This window comes from Phymastichus coffea, unplaced genomic scaffold (assembly GCF_024137745.1).
Source record: "Phymastichus coffea isolate CEN01 unplaced genomic scaffold, Cenicafe_Pcof_1.1 PCOF00132, whole genome shotgun sequence".
Lineage (NCBI taxonomy): Eukaryota > Metazoa > Arthropoda > Insecta > Hymenoptera > Eulophidae > Phymastichus > Phymastichus coffea.
In genome coordinates this window covers 577,292-594,818 of record NW_026706943.1, presented here as the reverse complement: position 1 = coordinate 594,818, position 17,527 = coordinate 577,292, and the positions used below count along the sequence as shown (strand labels likewise).

General features: G+C 62.6%; 1 protein-coding gene and 1 long non-coding RNA gene across 4 annotated transcripts in view; both read left to right on the top strand.

Annotated features, from left to right (window-relative positions):
- Window positions 1-17,527, top strand: part of LOC131671668 (unconventional myosin-XVIIIa) — a 28,822-nt gene that overhangs the window by 10,254 nt on the left and 1,041 nt on the right. For 2 of the 3 annotated variants that reach the window (XM_058948279.1, XM_058948280.1), the window contains exons 12-19: window positions 11,013-11,141; window positions 11,202-11,345; window positions 12,204-12,293; window positions 15,333-15,692; window positions 15,762-15,916; window positions 16,177-16,300; window positions 16,371-16,825; window positions 16,921-17,233. In XM_058948279.1, the coding sequence (XP_058804262.1) occupies window positions 11,013-11,141; window positions 11,202-11,345; window positions 12,204-12,293; window positions 15,333-15,692; window positions 15,762-15,916; window positions 16,177-16,300; window positions 16,371-16,825; window positions 16,921-17,233 (1,770 nt within the window). Of the gene's footprint in view, window positions 1-8,934; window positions 10,696-11,012; window positions 11,142-11,201; window positions 11,346-12,203; window positions 12,294-15,332; window positions 15,693-15,761; window positions 15,917-16,176; window positions 16,301-16,370; window positions 16,826-16,920; window positions 17,234-17,527 lie in introns of those variants that run through there. The other variant, XM_058948281.1, reaches the window with a different exon arrangement.
- Window positions 2,699-5,856, top strand: LOC131671670 (uncharacterized). Its single transcript, XR_009302558.1, has 3 exons — window positions 2,699-4,528; window positions 4,612-4,948; window positions 5,027-5,856. It is a non-coding gene; the product is annotated as an uncharacterized LOC131671670 (long non-coding RNA).

Sequence of the window (17,527 nt, the reverse complement as noted above, 5' to 3'; positions counted from 1 at the left end):
TGCGAGTCGCGCATCGCCGAGCGAGATCTCGACGCCCGACGCCCGGCAGGCTGACTCCTCGTCGGAACGTATGTCGGCTGGAGAAGCGGATAACCGCCTCGTGTTCGTGGCACGCGGCGACGCGATTCCAGGAAAGCCGACGATTCGTTCGGCGCGCAGACTGAGTGCGCGTAAATTATTCGCGAAGGCCCCTTATTTTTGCGTCCACACGAGCCCCAATGGCACGAGCGATTAGGCATTGTTTATTCATGTGCTCCAGATGCAAGGCGCTGCGCAGCTTTCGAATGTCACGCAGCCGATAGCCCCGAAAGAGCTTAGCCTCGACGGGTAGGCGACGCGTCGATTGGCCAGCCGCGCGCGCAAGTGTTTTGTAATTAGCGCGATTTGCCATGCGTTAGGTCGCGCCAATTACGAAGATGCGAAAGAGCGGCCAAAGAAGCGACGTTGGCGTTCGCTCGTCGAAGAATTCCAGCCCCGATAGCGAGCGCGCATGGCTGTAAATCTGCGTGCAGCCGTAGCTCGGCGGAGCGAGCGCAAAGAGAGAGAGAGAGAGAGAGAGAGGGCGGTAAATCACGGGGCGAACAATCGAAAGAGCGAAAGGATGGGTGCGCGCTCGAAGCTATTTGCGAGCGATAAAAGTCGCCCGCGAAGCGTCAAAATTGAAAGTGCGAGACGCGGAGGAGCGCCGGGACGATTGAGTGTCCCTTCTGCGCACCCGATACAAGCGCGGCTGCCGGCTCGAGTGAGCTCGCCTCGTCGCCGCGCGCTTCTGTGCGATCGCGAGTCAAGGTGAAGACGCGGCACGCTCCGATTGTTCGCGGCATCCCCCTCCCCCTCCCGACGCTCGACGAGCCAAGGTCACGACAGTCGTTTCTGCCTACACCGAGAACAACTTATCCCGCGAGCTCCGGCTAATTGACTTTGATATGGCTTGCTTGCCCATGTTAATTTATTAACTTTCATGCCGCGCGCACTTTGTTCTTTGAAGCGACAATGTCGTTGCTACTTATTACAAACTTCCACTGTAATCTTTATCAGATGTTTGTAGAATTACCGTCACTTCCTCCCTTTCAGAAGTCTCGGCTAAGCGGAATTCAATTCTAAATAAAAGATCCGCAGGATAGAGCGTCAATGTGTCATCTCCTTAAAAGTTGCGCGCAGTGAAAAGAAAACAAGAACACGGCGTAATTTACGAGCGAACCGGAGTTTGGTCGAACCCGCGATCGACGCCAATGGTGTCTAGAAACCTGCCAGCGCAGAGAAGCATCGGAGAAGCTCTCGAGCGTCGAATAGGAATAAACAGCCGCTGCAAATGCGAACTCACTTGTGCGCGGTCGCCTGACCTTTCGGAGGTGTTCGGCGTTGCGCGCACTCCGGTTTCCCCAATCGCGAGGGGCACGCGGTAGCCGCGCCGGGGAACTGCGCGACACGTGGGCTCTCGCGGAGCTTTCAGCCGACGCGACGCGACCAGCGGTCGTATTTCAAAAACTGGCACGGCTCGTTACTCAGCGATCGCGGTCCCCGTGGGCGCGAGGGTCGAGAGCTCGCGGAGGTATCGGCGTAAATCAATCGGCGCGCGGCCTCGCGAATCGTCGCCGAGCACCGCTCTTCTCCACCGGCCGGCGATAAAGGAAAAATTGTTGCGCTTACAGCGCTGAGCGATGTTAATGGCGAGCGAGCGAGCTTGCGAGATTTACAGGCCGGCGACTCTCGCTTGCGGCGCGCGCAGGCACCGGCGCCGGTTCGCCAGCGAAGGTCGTCCGTCAGCGGGTTTTTCGCGGCCGCGCGCAGGCACCGGCGCCGGTTCGCCAGCGAAGGTCGTCCGTCAGCGGGTTTTTCGCGGCCGCGCGCACGTCGAATTTCAATTTCGCCGACGATTCGCGCGATTTCGTTGGCCTTCGCGAGGCCAAGCGGAATTAGCATATCAAAGTTGTCGTCGTCGTCATCGTCGTTGTCGTCGTCGTCGTCGTCGTCGTCGTCGACGTCGAAGAAGAAGAAGAAGAAGAAGAAGAAGAAGAAGAAGAAGAAGAAGAGGCGGCGGCTGCAGCGCCGAGGGGGAGGGAGAGCATTCGGAATGTCGCGCAATAAAAAGAGACGTCATCCCATCGGGTTGTCGGGTCGCGAGCGAGAGCCGCGCGCGCTCCACTTTCCCCGAGCGCGGCGCCGCGCGATTGTCTCGCGGCCGAACAATCGCAAGCCGGAGAGCCGACGACGCCGGTGAACCAGTTTGCGCGATAACTAATTGGCGCGGCGAGGAGGGAGGAAAAGAGCGGGCGCTTTTTCCACGGCGGCTGCGGTAGGTCGCGCGCCGCCATTGTTCGCAGCACCGATTCCTCCCCCCCCCCCCCCACACTTCCCGCTCACCCAGGTTTGATGGGTGGTGCGCTCGCACACGTCGACTGGCCGACGCGATAATCGGCCCCGCGTACGACGTCGCCCGGCCTGCCTTGGCCTTCGGCGGTGGCTCTCCTCCTCTCCTCCCTCCCCTTCGTCGCTCGTTCCGCGACGGCTTCTTTCTACCTCTTGTCCTTGTGGCAACGTACTCGCTTGGCTATATAAAGACGCGTCGCTGCCGAGTGCAACCCTCCCCCCTCCCACCCCCGAGCAATGCATATTTCTCCTATCTCGCGCGTGGGACTCTTCGGCTGCACTTCCCCATCGCGTTTTTCACATAATAGCGTTTTTCGTAGACGGCGCGCAAGGCTTGCACTTTTTCCGCCACGCAGGCAGCTGTTGAGCCGAGCCACAATAGTGGAGCGCACCGTAATTCGTATAGGCGCGTAGCCCTCACCGTCGCGTTTCCACAAGGAAACAATCCAAAGTTCGCGCGCGAGCGTCGCACGGCACTACCCCTCGCGATCCCCCGGGACGCTGACGCCGCGACGCCCGGAACGGACGATCGCTCGCGCCACGATACCGCTCCGAGGGGAACCCGAGCGAGTCGTCGGGGATCGCGTCTTGGGCGGTAGCGGCAGCCGCGCAGACCACGTGGACTCCGATTGCCACGCGAAGGTAAGACGAGACGCCGCGCCGGATTCGCTTTCGACGAGCTCGGCGGAATCGGACGCCGCGCGCCTCGGAATCTCCGATAAACGGCGCGGAGCCCTCGGCAAGGGGTCCACGTTAGCGCGACCTCTGCGCCCCTGCGCCCCGACTTTACGGCCTGTAATAAAGTCATTTGGCCGCCGCCGAGCCTGCGCGAGATCGCTTCGGTCGGGCCGGCGGCGCCCGCCTCCTCCCTCGACCTCGCGCGGCATTTTACGGCGCCGTCTCGCGAATCGGTTCCCCCGACTGTGGAGCTGCGAGGACGACGCGGATATAAGTCGGCGTTGACATTGCGGAACGAGAAGAAGAACCTATCTGACTACGATTCGTCGGAGAGAAATCGAGACGCGATTCATTCTAATTTCGCGGCCTCTCACGATCGTTACTTTTTTTCACCTCTGGCGGATATTAAGAAGCTTGACTCGTGCGGGTTTCTAATATCTGCCTGCCTACATTCCAGCCTTTTTTTCCATCAAACGTGATTGGTTTGACGATTCGAGATAGAGAGAGAGAGGCGGGGGGAGGGGAGACGAGCACGCGAAGTGCCGCGGTGAAATCGAATCCGATTCATTTTGTCGGCCAATCGCCAATTTGCCGCGGCAATATCTTTCCGATGAAACCTATTAGCCTCGGAGGAGTCGCTCGTCGTCTGGATCCGGCGTCCCCCAGCGGGAGAGGAAAATTGGCAGCAATTTGAATACGGCGTTCCGTTTGGCCGACGCCACGGAACGCAATCCGGGTCGACACGCTCGCGGGCGAAAGCAGCTGATCGCCCGCTAATTGGGCTTCCGATCGTCGAGCAGATACGTATTGCCGCGGAGCCTGCGAGTTGCTCCGGCCGCGCGCGCCGGTCGACCAGTCGCCCCGGAGCTTTCTGGAATCACGTGTCGGGAAAGTGGACGGGCGCAATGCACGATTCGGCGTCGCGTCGATTGCGATATCGCGAGAGCGAGCGCCAAACTTTCCTCTGCGGCTGTAAAAGTCGTCCGCGATCCGACGGCAGCCTCTGCCCAAGATGCGCCGACGCAGTCCGCGTACCTCGCGCGTTTCGGCGAAAGTTATAATTGGAGCCGCGCGGGTATCGTGAGAAGCTGTCGACGCCAGACGCGTTTTTCGCCTTACTCGAGCCGACGGCACGTCGACGCTCCCGACGTCGTCCGAGCCGAGCTGTTCTGCCTATCTCTCTCCCGATTCGGTCTGCACGCCTCATTGAGTACTAATGAGTGCCGACTGCCACGATCAGCCGATCGTCCGCGGAAACAAAAGCGGCGATCAAATAGATTTCAATTATGCGAAATGTATCTCTCTCTCTCTCTCTCTCTGCGTGGTAATTTGACGATTGCGCGCTGGAATCATCGAGGGAAGGCAACTTTTTACTGCTCCATCGGCTCGTCAATCCAGCGATTGTTAGTCGAGGATGGATTTATGACCAAATACAGCGATGAAAAAGATGCCGATCATTCCATGCGTCGTGAAGTAAAAGGTAAATTGATCGATTGATAGTCCTTTATTTACCTTAAAGCAAAAAACATACATATATGTAACAATATAATATTTTTGGTCAAGGACCTATCACATTAAAAATTAAGGTATCTCGTCAGACAGTAACTTGTCATTAAAAAGTCGTAAAGATATATAAGACACATAAACAAAGGAAATCAAGACTAGATGTCTTATCACGGTTCAGACTCGCTCAAGAAGAGTATAACTTGCTTTAAAGAGAGACTAGTGGTGCAGTAATTAACAATATAAAATAAATAAATACATGCGTAACTCACAATACAAACAAAAAGAGTGGTCAATAGTCAAACTTAAGAGTTTAAGACAAGAAAGTATTTTCGCACCCCATCCTTGAAGACAGCAAGCCAAGACAAAATCTGTAGAGATGAAGAGAGTTCTATAGGTGAGCACAAGAGCATACAATAACGCAATAACCCAATCAACTGTATTCATAATACTAATGTTCATTTGAACCGTATAGCACTTGTAGTACACAGAACATAGGATGACAAGAAAAAGATCAATTACATTTTTAAGAATAACAAGACATTGGTTATTGACATAAAGTTGGGATACGTAAGACAATCTACAATGGATGATGTTCGGATGGAATAAGAAACAAAATTAGAATTAATTCTGCCTAATAACGCAGTTTCCGAATAGCAGATCAAGCGTAAAGCGAAGACTTGAATGATTCCACAGAGGGTTAAATTCGTATCGAGTTAGATAGCGAGAGAGGCGAAGAGGTAGAGGTAGATGGAATGAGAGAGAGAGGCGCGTTGCGGAACGGCGCCTCTCTCGTGTCAATCGAACGCCTCGTCGCGCTTACGTAAGCTGGCACGAGGCGTGAGCAGGCGTCGATCAGCGTTTCAACGGATCGACCGCAGTAGGTGAACGTCACCGGCTATAGCTCGCCGATCGCGGCGGACGCCGGTATATTTGCCGATCGCGCCGCGCGGCAACGAGCGATTGGGTCTGACGTCGTCAGAGAGAGGAGGAGGGGCGGAAGAATCGGTAAGGAGGGCCGCAAACGCTCGGGCCGAACCGACTGCACGTCGCTGCCGTTTCGATCGGCGCTTCGCTCGCGGACACCCGACGTTCGAGCGCCGTTTCGCCGGGGAGCAGGCCGGGCAAGTGGAGGCATCAGCCTTCGCCAGCCGTTCGAGCGCCGAGCCGCTGCGAGCGAACGATGGAAGGCTCTTCGCGAAGCGCGCGCCCACGCTCCTGCGCATCCCCCTCGCTGCGAGGCACAAATAGCCGAGTTCGTCGTATAAGTCGGCAGCGCGGAGCGCGCGCTCAACCGGAACTCGCGAGCCAAGAACGCGCGAGAGGGGCGGGGGGGGGGGGGGGCGAAAACGGGCTTGGGAGCGCATCGTCGCGCCGGCGCGAGCCAATTTATTTCGCGCGGCCCCCGTTGGCCGCCGACGGGCGATGGTCGCGCGCACGCAGCCGAGCCCGAGACCCGATATGCGGTCCGATTTCCTCTGGGGGCCGCGCGAGGCTCGACCTCTTGACGGCGCCGCGTCCGCGACCTTCTTCCGAGAGAGACGAGGAGAAAGGTGCGATACGATCGAGCCGACGACCTCTATTCCCCGTCTGTGCCGCGGCACCCATTCGGATCGCTAATCTTCGAGTACGCGATCGCTATTGCCGCGTGCATTACAGGTCGATTAGCGCGCGCGCCTAGGCCACCCCGACCGTGCGCTCGTACCGCGTTTACCGGCTCTCGATTGGGTTACCAGCCATCGCCGGCTATCCTCGCGCGGCCCGACCGACTGGTCGCGAGATAATTGCGGTCGGGTTTTCAAAATCGAGCGCGGCGACGCGCGGGGGGGGGGGGGGGCGCAGAGGCGAGCCGCTGGAAAGTTGCCCGCGCAAGTCTCGACGCACTTTCAGGCTGCCGACGTCTCGCGCGCAACGCCCTCTCGTCCGTGGGCCGAGAGCACGCGGCCAGCCGCGAGCGGAGAGAAGCGCATCGCCGCGAGCATCTCGACGGCCATAGGATTCGTTGGGCAAGAGCCGCGGGAACAATGGGACCATTGTGCGCCGTTGCGCAACTGGCACAGCCGAGATCGAAGGGATCTTGGTGCGCGTCCGGGCGCGGTGACGAAACGCCGCTCGACGGCTGCGGCCGCGCGGACGAGTTTCGCCGAGTCGTAAAGCAAATCGACGCAACCTGTCACGCGCCGGCAAAATTGGAGCTCCGCCGTGCGAGGCAAGCGAGCGCCAGCTGTTGCGCCGCGGCAGACGGGACACGGCCGCGAGCAGGAGGCTGCGGGTCCGCGAGCCGCCGCGCCGCCGAGTGTCCGTTAGCGAGCGCGTCGCGACGGAAGCCCAGCTTGCGAGCCGCGCGGTTCTCCGACACGGAAGCGAGTAGCAGGGCGTCGGGGGAGCGGAGAGCGCGCGTCGGTCCAATCGCGCGGGAGTCCAGGTCGGGAAAGCGCAACTCGGGCGCAACGAACGGTGTCGACGGATCTTTTTCTTTCCTTCGTCTCCGTTCGCGAGCGACTTGTCGTCGTCGTCGCTATCGCGCGAGCGCCTCTCGACGTTAAACCGAGGCTCCCGCGACAGCCACCGCAGCGATGTTTCGTCGCCTGCGTCTCTCTGGTGGATCGTTTCTCCTTCCACGTGGGTGTTCGTCGCCTTCTTTCTTACATCTTACGATCCCGAACGTCGGTCTATCGGCCTGGCAAGAAAGCCACGCAGCAGCGAGTGAAAGGCGCGCTCGTCCGTTAGGCAGCTCTTAATTGTCCCTTAAGAGCGAAAGACCAAAAGGAAAAAACAAGCGAGGAGAAAGAAAGTGCTCGGCGTACGAAAATAGTCGTCGATTTTTTGGATCGAACGCCGCGCGGTCGTCGCGGTACGCAGCCGTACGCGTACGACTGCTCCCCATATCGTTTTTCTCGACGGCACGAAAACCGGCCGCGAGGCCAACCACTTCCCTCCTCCTCCCTCGGCGACGTATCGACTTAATGAAAACAGCTTCGCCGGAGGCGCGCGAAGCTGGGGTGGTGCTCGTATTCGGACTCGCGAGCGCCTTGAGAGTCGCTCTCTGAAAAAGAAACCACGCCGCCGGGAATCCCGAGAGCGGTGACCGGTCGGCGCCAAATCCAGTGGGCATCGCGCGGGAAAGCGCTGCCGGCCGTCGCACGCGCACGCGGGCTCGGCCGTGACGCGGGCCGTCGACGGGCCGGTCGTCGCGCGAGAGCGCTGCCCGGTAAACCGGTCGAGCGCCGGCCGCTACCTCGGAAGTCGCCGTGGCGCCGAAAGTGATTTTCCGCGGCGATCGCCGACGACGGACGCGGCGCATCTGGCAAGCGGAGAAAGCGGGGCCGCGCGTTACCGGCGCCGCGAGCGACATTTCGAGGGAGAGCGCGCGCGCGCGTCTGCCGCTCGTTCGCACACCCCCCGCGCCGCCCGCCCGCCCGCCCTGGCCCGCGTTCGATAAACCATTTCGCTTTTCACGTAGAAAGTGCTGCCTCGCCGCCGCCTCCGGCGTCCCGCCAGACTCGGCAGATAAGCGCACGGGGCCGCGCGGCCAAGAGCACTTTCTCTCCGGGTGCGCGCACACGCCGTCGCCGGCACCTGTCTCCTCCTCGCTATGCCCCGGCAAGCCCGAGAGTCCAGCCCCGAGACGCCAAGGCGCGCGAGAGGCGCTCCGCAACGGTGACGCGACTCCATCGGCGCTCTTCTCTCCGTGCTCTCGTGTCCGAGGAGATTTCGTTCGTCCACGGCAATCCGAAGATCGCGAGAAGAATCTCAAGCAGAACACTGCCATCGGACGCGGAAAGCGCACGGCGCGATTATTGGCGGCAATTAGCGCGGCGCCGCCATCAGGGGTGCGAAGAGTCTCGGCGCGGCGACGCGCGACCCGCGACCGGTTCGACGCAGCTCCCCGCGCGCCCGGTCGCCACGTGGACGCGAATCCGCTCGTCGGCGACGCGGGGAACGGGACGGACAGGAGGCGCGAGCGAAGGGGAAAGGGGGAACGAAGCCGCGCGCGCCTCGGCAGCGCGAGGCGATAGCCGGCCGCGGCGCTCGTAGCGGAGCCCGAGAGCGAGGAGCGGACCGGCCGCTCGCCGCGCGGACGGCTCCCCCTCCCCCCGGCCCACTCGGCGCGCTACGTGCCGCGGGTACGCTGCTGGGCCAGCCGCTCTCCGTGCGCGTACACCTGACTCGCGCGAGCGCGCCCGTCAGTCGGTCGCGCGCCTCTTGCCTGCGTGCAGTGCTCGCCGCTACGCCTCTCCCTTTCTCGCTCTCTCGATCTCTCTCTCTCTCTTTCTCTCTCGCTTACTCCACTCGACTCGGCGCGGCCAATAACGGTCGCGGCGTAACGGTGCCGCAGCTTCCATACGCGCGAGCGCGCGCGCCGCTGCAGGTGCGAGGGTCGAGCGCGGCGAACGGAGGGCGGCCGTCGGGGCGAGCCCGATGAGAGCGAGTGTCGGGGCGCGTCCTCGCGAGGCAGACAGTGCGTGACCTACTGGCGCTGGCATGTCGTCCGCCCGTGTGGCCGGCCCGGCCAAGCCGCCGGCCCCCTGGGGCTCGCCCTCGCCGCGCCTCGCCAAGGCCAAGAGCAGCCCCAACGTGTCCAGGCAGACCGCCGCCAGGCCCAAGGCCGACACGGAGCAGCAGCCGGCCAAGCCGCCGCAGCGCCAGGCCGGGCCCAAGGCCGCCAGAGCGTGCGAGTCCGCCGCGGGCGGCAGGTCGCCGGCGACCAAGGCGGCGGCGGCGGCGGCGGCAGCGGGCAGGGAGTCGGTCAGGAGGAAGTGCAGTCCGAGGGACGGCGGGCGCAGCCCTTCTTGCACGATTCTGGAAGACAGAGTGCTGCTGAAGAAGGGCCTGGGCGCCGCGAGCAAGCTGCCGAAGAAGCCCGAGAAGAGCCTCGGCCGGTCGAGCAGCCTGTGGAGCGTGCAGAGCGCGACCGCGCCGAGGTCCTCGCCCACCAAGAGCCCCGGCGCCGAGTCCAGGGCGGCGAGGCCGGCAGCCGGCCAGCAGCAGCAGCTGCGCGCGGTCCGCCAGCTGAGCCGCGCGAGCAGCCTGTGGAGCGTGCCGCAGGACTCGCAGGCGAGCCGGGCGGGCGCCCGGGCGCCCAGCAGGATCCCGCTGTCGACCCTGCACCTCGGCCAGTCTCTCGGCGATCTGTGCGCCCAGGCAGATCGAGCCGTTGAGCGGGCCAAGGCCCAGCGGCCCGAGCGGCTCGGCGCGGACGAGGTCGACCGCTCGGTCGACGAGCACATCTACGAGAACTGCCGCGAGGCGCTGCCGCCGCTCGTCGGGCCCGGGCCCGACGGGCTCGACGAGGCCAAGGTCGTGCCGCTGACCACCCTCGAGCTCGAGAAGAGGGCCGAGCAGCTGCTCTCGCAGCTGGACGAGGACGAGGCGGTGGTCGAGGCCTCCATCAAGCACTGCGCCGCCAAGATAGGCCTGATCGCCTGCAAGATCAACACCGAGCCGCGCGACGAGCAGCAGCAGCAGCAGCAGCAGCAGCAGCAGCAGCAGAGGCAGGCGCTCGACAAGAGCCGCGCTTTCGCCAAGAGCCAGGATAGCCTGCAGCTGCTGCACTGCGCCCCGAGCAGGTGCCCCGCGCCCGGCCGCGACGGCTGCCACGTGCAGGAGGTTCGTCGCAACTGGCAGCGCCAGATCGAGCGCTGTCAGGTGCTCTCCGGCGCCGACGAGCGCCGCGGCCTCAGCAAGTCCAGCAGCAGCCTCAGCGTCGACCTGGCCGGCAAGAGCGCCAAGAGCGCCAAGCTCGAGCACCTCGTCAACTTCTTTAACTGCAAGAACGCGGCGCCGGAGGCCGGCCCGAAGCTCGCCGACGGCTGGCCGAGCGGCAAGCGCCAAGTCGTCGTCGTCGCCGCCGCTGCCACCGCCGTAGCCGCCGTCGCCGCCGTCGCAGCGGGCCCCAAGAAATCGAACTGCGGCTACGCATCGGACGGCAACTCGTCGGAGGACAGCGGCCACATCAGTAACGAGGCCGAGGCCGAGCCCGAGGAGGAGGTCGTCCAGCCGGCCAAGAGCTCCAACGGCACCAGCAGCATCGACAGCCGCGACAACTCGCCAAAACCGACCAAGAAGCAGCTGCTGCCGCAGCCGTCGCAGAGGCGCAGCCTCGGCCAAGAACAGCAGCAGCAGCAGCAGCAGCAGCAGCAGGTAGACCGGAGGGCGCCTCGAGTGCTCGCCGATCGCGTCACCGTGCGGGCCGGTGTTCGATGCCCGTGGCGCTGGGCTTATTATAACGGCCCGTGCGCGCGGAGAGAGCAGGAGTGTGAGAGCGCGCGCAATCGCACGTGTATTTCCCTGCTGCCGCACCTTCTCCTCCTTTGAAATCGCTGTTATCGCGCTTGCCCCCCGCCGGCCCCCTTTCCTCGTTCCGACCGCGTCTCGCCGGGCTCGGTCGGCTCGGCGCGTCGGTCCCGATGCGATCGCTACGCCGAACGCGGACCACTGATTCGCGCGCGTGCTTGCAGATCTTCTTCCGAGCTGGCGCGCTGGAGCGCCTGGAGTCGCAGCGGGACGAGAAGCTCACCGGCCACATCATTCTCCTGCAGGCGAGATGCAGGGGCTACCTAGCTCGGCGCAAGCTCAGCACTCTCAAGGTACGCGCAGCCGACGTCGTCGGACTGCTCGCGACTGACCGCGACGCGTTTGTGTTTCAGCTGCAAGACCTGGCGGTGCGTTGCATCCAGCGCAACGTGAGGAAGTTCATGCTGGTGCGCGAGTGGCCCTGGTGGCGGCTGTACGTGAAGGTGGCGCCGCTGCTGAACGTGCACCGCACCGAGGACCAGCTGAAGGCGAGAACGGTGAGCGTCCGGCCGCGCGATCGTCCCGCGACGCACGCCTCCAACGCGAGGGATCCCGTTCCGTTATCGGCTCCCACTGCCCGCGGCGGAGAAGCAGCTTACGTGGACACTGCCTCGTCTCCACTTTCGCTGACTCGGAATAGACCTCGTCGCTGGCAGTTTCGCTTGGCCAGCGTGTTTACCGCAAAGCCGCGTCGGCGAGAGATGATTCTCGACGCTCGTCCAAAAGAAAAAGAAAAAACTAAGAAAAAACGAAGAAAAAACTGAGAAAAAAGAAAAAAAAAATAACGCTCGAAGAGGAGAGGAAGCTGGTCGCCTCTCCCCTCGCGCTCGCTCTCTCTCGCTTGGATGGCAAAAACCTGGCGCCGGACCAGCCTGCGATCGATTCGCTTGTCCTCCTCGTTCGTCGCGCTTCCGCTCGCTCGGTGTAGATCCCGTGCGACGACCGCGAGAGCTTGGCCCACATTCAATTTCGGAGCTCCCGCGAGCGACGCGGTCGGTAATCGGAGACGCCACGCGCTCGCCAAGAGCGGAGAAAAGGGCACGAAAGTCCCTCGCGAGGAAATCGCCGACTTCGAGAGCTGGCGGGGAAAATTGCCGATCCGATAAGCCGGCGAAAGTTTTATTTTACCGACGCACAATCAGCGCGCGGGATTTCCTTTCGCGATATCAAGTTCGCCGAGAGAGCAACGCTCGCGCTATCGGCACGCCGCGACCGACTCTCGACGAGCGCAGCCCCGGCAACCGCGCCACCGAACGGGACGGCCGTGCGTCGGGTCGTTCGAAGCTGGAGGAGGCAGGCGCGACGGGCGAATCGGCGCGGAGTAACCGATGCGATCTGATGATTGGCGTTTGCAGGAGGAGCTCGAGGTGCTGCGCGCCAAGGTGGATCGTCTGGAGCAGGAGCGCAACCACCTGAAACACGACAACGACAGGCTCGAGGCCAAGGTGAGTCGCGAAACGCCGCGGACGCGCTCGCGTCGGCGCGCCGCGCGCGAGGGGCCGCAAACCGGCTAACGAGCCGACGCAAAGGGCAGCGCCAGCGGCAGCCGCCCGCCGACCTTGACGCGCTCGCAGTCGCCTTTTTCCTCCGCTCCTCGCGCTCCTCCTCTTTTTCTTCTTCTTTCTCGCTGCTCTTTCTTCTTCTTTCTTCTCGTTCTTCGCGGTCGTCGTTGTCGTCGTTGCTGCCGCCGCCGCCGCCGCCGCCGCCGGTTGTGCGCGTCTCTCGTTTACCTGCGACGCCACTGTAATTGCTGCCCTTTATCAGCCGCCCGACGAACTTCTCGCTGCTCTCGTTTAAATCGTTAATTGATGAAATTAATCGAACCGACTCGCTCGCCTCGAAGCGCGCCAAAGTTGGAGCGAGATCTCTGCGAGTGAACCTCTCGTGGATTGCCAGCCAGACCCGCCCGACAAAGGCCCGCTTTGTTGAGCACTCCGATATGCACTGTTAATATCGAGGATGTAGAAAGGCGGCCGGGCAAAAAGCACAGAATCCTTCATTTTTCTGCTACTTGGCGTGTCTCTCTTCTACACCTCTTGTTGCCGCGTTACTCCTTTTTGCTCTTTGTATACCGTCGAGCTGATAATGCGACCAACGAGCTTTTCATCGTTGGATTGTTTTTGCCTCTCTACGCGACCGCTTCGATCTTTGGCGGACGCTCCTTGGCCATTTCAAAGCGAGGCCAATTGCGGCGACCGTGCCGACGGTCGTTCGCCGGCCGATGCCGAGACGTTCGCGAGTGCAACGATGGAAAGGCAAAACTGGGCTGAGGCGGCGAGGTCGTTGAACGAGTAGCAACGATCGAAGGCCTCCGGGGTCCGCTCGGAAGTCGGTTCGCCTAATCGAGCCGAAGCCAATCCGCAGTGGAACCGAGTGCAGCGCGCGCGCGCCCGCACCACTCGACCGGTCGGTCACTCCGCGGAGCGCCGCACCTGATCCGGCGACCCGGATTCGAACGCAGCACGCGACAGAACCGAACGCTCGCTCCCCGAGTTCACCTTTCTCACTCGTCGCGCCTGTCGGCACGCGCGTTCTGCTAAAAATACGCGGTAAACACGTCTATCTGATTTGAATTTTGAGTCGTTCTCTCTCTCTCTCTCTCTCTCTCTCTCTCTCTCTCTCTCTCTCTCTCTCTCTCTCTCTTTCTATCAACACGTGACACTTTAGTTCGGATCGAGAACTCGCAGAGTCGCCTTGTCCGTCGCTCTCGCCCCGGAGCGCAAAAAATCGACGAGTTGGCCGAATGCTCGTAAAAGCAGCAGAAGTCGCGAGGGGAAGCGGTAAAAGAGAAGAGAGAGAAAAGACAACAATCGCAATCAACTTTCGTGCGTCGTAACTCGAGCGGACGCGCGCGTCGGATGTAAGAAAACGGTACGCGATATATGTGAGAGGACTGGCGTACGAGCGCGCGTGCGCGTGAATTCGGTTACACTTTCGCGCGGCCGAGCCCGCGGAGCGGCGCGCGCTAATCGAGCGCGGCGTATTCCGCGCGCTCGCGACTCGGATAATTGGCGCGCGCGCGCGGCTCATCGAGGTCGCTCGCCCGATTCGCGCTCGCATTTCGTGGACGGACAGGCTCGCGCGGAGCTGCGCTCGCCGATTAGCGCTCTGCCCTCGATTTTTGCGCGCGTCGAGCGATCGTCGCGAGCCCGCGGAGCGACTCGCCCGCCAACTATCAATAGCCGGCGGAAGCCTATCGGGACATTCGGAACAGGTCGCATCACTCGCGACCCGCGTGTAGCCATGATCCTCTTGCGCGCGTTATTTATTCGAGATTAACCGGACTAGCCTGTTCCCGTATGCCTGTTCTATATTTGACTTGTTGTCTAGATTCGGAAGCGCCGCCTCGGAGCGGCGCGGCCGTTCGAAATAAGCTCGCCGTCCAAACGCCATCGATGATTTTCCCCGATCACCAACTAAACGCGCTATTTTTACGCCGAGTCGCGGCGTGGCTTTGGGCGGCTATCGTCGAGCGGACGTGGCTCGCCCGTCGCAGCTGCACCTTGCCGGCAGGCAGCTCCGAGCCCCGCGAGCGCCGGTCGGCGGTGCAAGTAATTTTGGCCGAGGTGCGCGCAACCGCGTGACGAGAGGCTGTCGATGCCGCCGGTGCACGCGGCGCGGCGCCGCCCGATTGGCGCGTCTCCAACGAGCCGGTCGCCGCGCTCCTCGGCTCGGAATAACCGCGAGGTGACCACCTCCAACGCGGGCGGCCGCCGTCGCGACGCTCAGTCGAGCCTCGGCCGTCCCGCTTCGCTCTCCTCCTCGCTGCCGCTCCGGTGCCGCAACAGGTGCGCGCGCCGAAACCGCCGACGCAGCCGCGCGAGCGACCGGGCATGTAGCCGCGGCCATGCCGCTCGCGCCGTCCGGCTGCTACGAGCCGCGGGCCGCGGCGCCGGCCGGCCCCCGCGGCGGCCGGCCGCCGCTGCCGCCGCCGCCGAAGCGCGCGCCCACCGAGCCGGACCCGCCGGAGCAGGCGCCGGTGGTGTTCGACGCGAGCCTCAACTTCGTGCTGGGCATCGAGCGCCAGCGCGTGCGCCAGCGCTTCCGGCCCACCGCCGCGCACCTCGAGCCGCGCACCGCCTCGGCCTGCCTCAGCGACAAGATCGCCGGCTTCCTGCGGCGCACCGACCACGTGATGCACGAGTGGCGCCGGCTCGGGCGCGCGGGCGGCGCCGACGACGGCCCGCTCGACGCGTCGGGCCTCGGGCGCAGCCGCAGCGCCACCAACATCCGCATCCGGGGCTTCCGCTACTTCAGCCGCGCCAGCAGCGCCTCCAGGCCCGCGTCCCGGCTCTCCGAGGAGGACGCCACGCTGCGCGACGACGAGGTCTCTGGCCCGGCCCGCCGCGGCTCGGCCCTCGCCCCCCGCCCCCGCCCCCGCCCCGCCCCCGCCCCCCCCGAGAGACGCGCCCCCCGAGCTGCCGCGCCGTCCTGCCCCTGGCGCACGACTAACCGCCGGCTTTTCTTCCGTGGCGACCGAGCAGCTGAGCGAGATGACGGCGGACTTCGCGGAGGAGCACTCGACCTCGACCCTGGCGGCGGAGCGCATCGACGCGGAGCAGAGCGAGCGCCTGCGCCTGGAGCGCGAGCTGCAGGACGTGCACGAGAGCAACAAGAGCCTGCAGCAGCAGGCCGAGCGCCTGGAGATGGAGCTGCTGTACGCGCGTGCGGCCGACCTCAACGGCCTGGCCTCCGACGCCGAGGACGGCGAGGACGGCGGCGTCTACCGACAGCGCTACCAGCACGCCATGCGCGAGCTCGAGTTCATCAAGCGCAAGATGGCCCAGCAGCACGAGGACGACCTCGAGCAGCTGGTCGGCCTCAAGAAGCAGCTCGAGAAAAAGGTGAGCGCGCGCGCGCGCTCGCGAGGATGGCGAGGGCTCGGTTCGCCGGTGACGCTCGTGCTTTTCCAGCTGGCGGACGCATACGAGGAGGTGGAGGAGCAGCGACAGGTCGTCGGCCAGTGGAAGCGCCGCGTGCAAAAGCTCAACGGCGAGATGCACGATCTGAGACTGCTGCTCGAGGAGCAGACCGCCAGGAACAACCTGCTGGAGAAGAAACAGCGGAAGTCAGTGCACAATTATATCTCTCGGCCTTCCGCCCGGCCCCTTTTTATTTCGACTCTCGATCCACCTCTTCACCCACGTTCTCATCATTCTTCTTCTCTCTCTCTCTCTTCTTCGCCCCGACGTCTTCTCGCGCTCTTGCCCCGCTTTTCTCACGTGCGCGAAGCCGCGCTTTTTCTCTCTCTCTCTCCCTCTCTCTCTCTTTATCTTTCCTGCCGGCGTTGCCGTGCGCGCCGACTCTCATTGTTCTCGCTCACCGCAGGTTCGACTCGGAAACGCAAAATCTCATGGATGATTTGAGGCAGGAGCGCGCCCAGCGAGAGCGACTCGCCAGGGAGAAGGAAATTGCCATCGCTGAGAAATTTACCATCGAGCATACCCTGAGCGTAAGTCTTAGAAGGAGCGCCGTCTTTGCGAGCCGACGATTCTCATCTCGCGCGCCTTTTCGCTCGGCAGGACGTGCGACTGGAGATCGAGCTGAAGGAGGAGCGACTGCACACCCTCACGCAGGAGCTGGAGGAGCTGACCTTCGTCGGTAAGACCGAGGAGGATGTGGCGCAGCTCAAGAAAGCCAAACACGAGCTGGAAAAGAAGCTCAAGGACCAGGAAGAGGAGCTCGACGACCTGGCCGGCCAAGTGCAGCTGCTCGAACAAGCCAAGCTGCGCCTGGAGATGAGCATCGAGCAGCAGCGCAAGGAGATGCGCAAGGAGATGCAGCAGCGCGACGAGGAGCTGGAGGACGTCCGCGGGAGCGCCATGAAGAAGGTCAAGGCCCTCGAGCAACAGCTGGAGAACGAGCACGAGGAGCGCACCGTCGTGCTCCGGGAGAAGCACGAACTAGAGCGCAGACTCGTCGCGTTCGAGGAGCAGGACAGAACCGAGCGCGCAGCGGAGGCCGAGACCACCCAGAGGTACCGTGACGCTCCCCTCCCCCCTTCCCTGCCCCTTGCTCCGCGACTTTTGCCGCGCGCGGCGCGTTAACGCCGCAGCTCTTGATCCGTTGCAGACTGAAGAGAGATCTGAAGAGGACCCGAGCGCTGCTGAGGGATGCCCAGACAATGCTCGAGCGCTCGAAGGGCGATTCCACCGGCAAAGCCGCTCTCCGCCACTTGAAGAACCAGCTCGAGGACGCCGAGTGCGCGAGGGCAGTAGCCGTCAAAGCCAAGCAGGTGCTCGAGCAGGACCTGAGCGAGACTCAGGCAGCGCTGGAGGAAGCTTCGCGGCAGCGCTCCGAGGCCGAGGATCGCGCCAACGCGGCCAACCGCGAACGCTCCGAGCTGCTGTCGCAACTGGAGGAGAACGAGGAGGAGCTGGCCGAGGTAACTACTACTCCCACCAATTTGCAGTTTACCGCTTAATGAGATTCTACTGGCCAAGTGGAGTAATGCCTTTGCTATTTGCCTTCTTTTTTTTGACGTTGTTGAGGAAGGAAATGACAAATGTAGGGAACGAATGCTCAATTTCGTGAGTATTGTAAATGTCAAAGAGATGTTGATTTTGAGGTGCGAATTTTCTGTGATTAAACAGTTATTGTGAATTGCTCAGGGGCGTTCATTTTCCCAACTGAAATAATTAATGTTCATCGAGAATCCATTTAACTTTATATGCTTTCA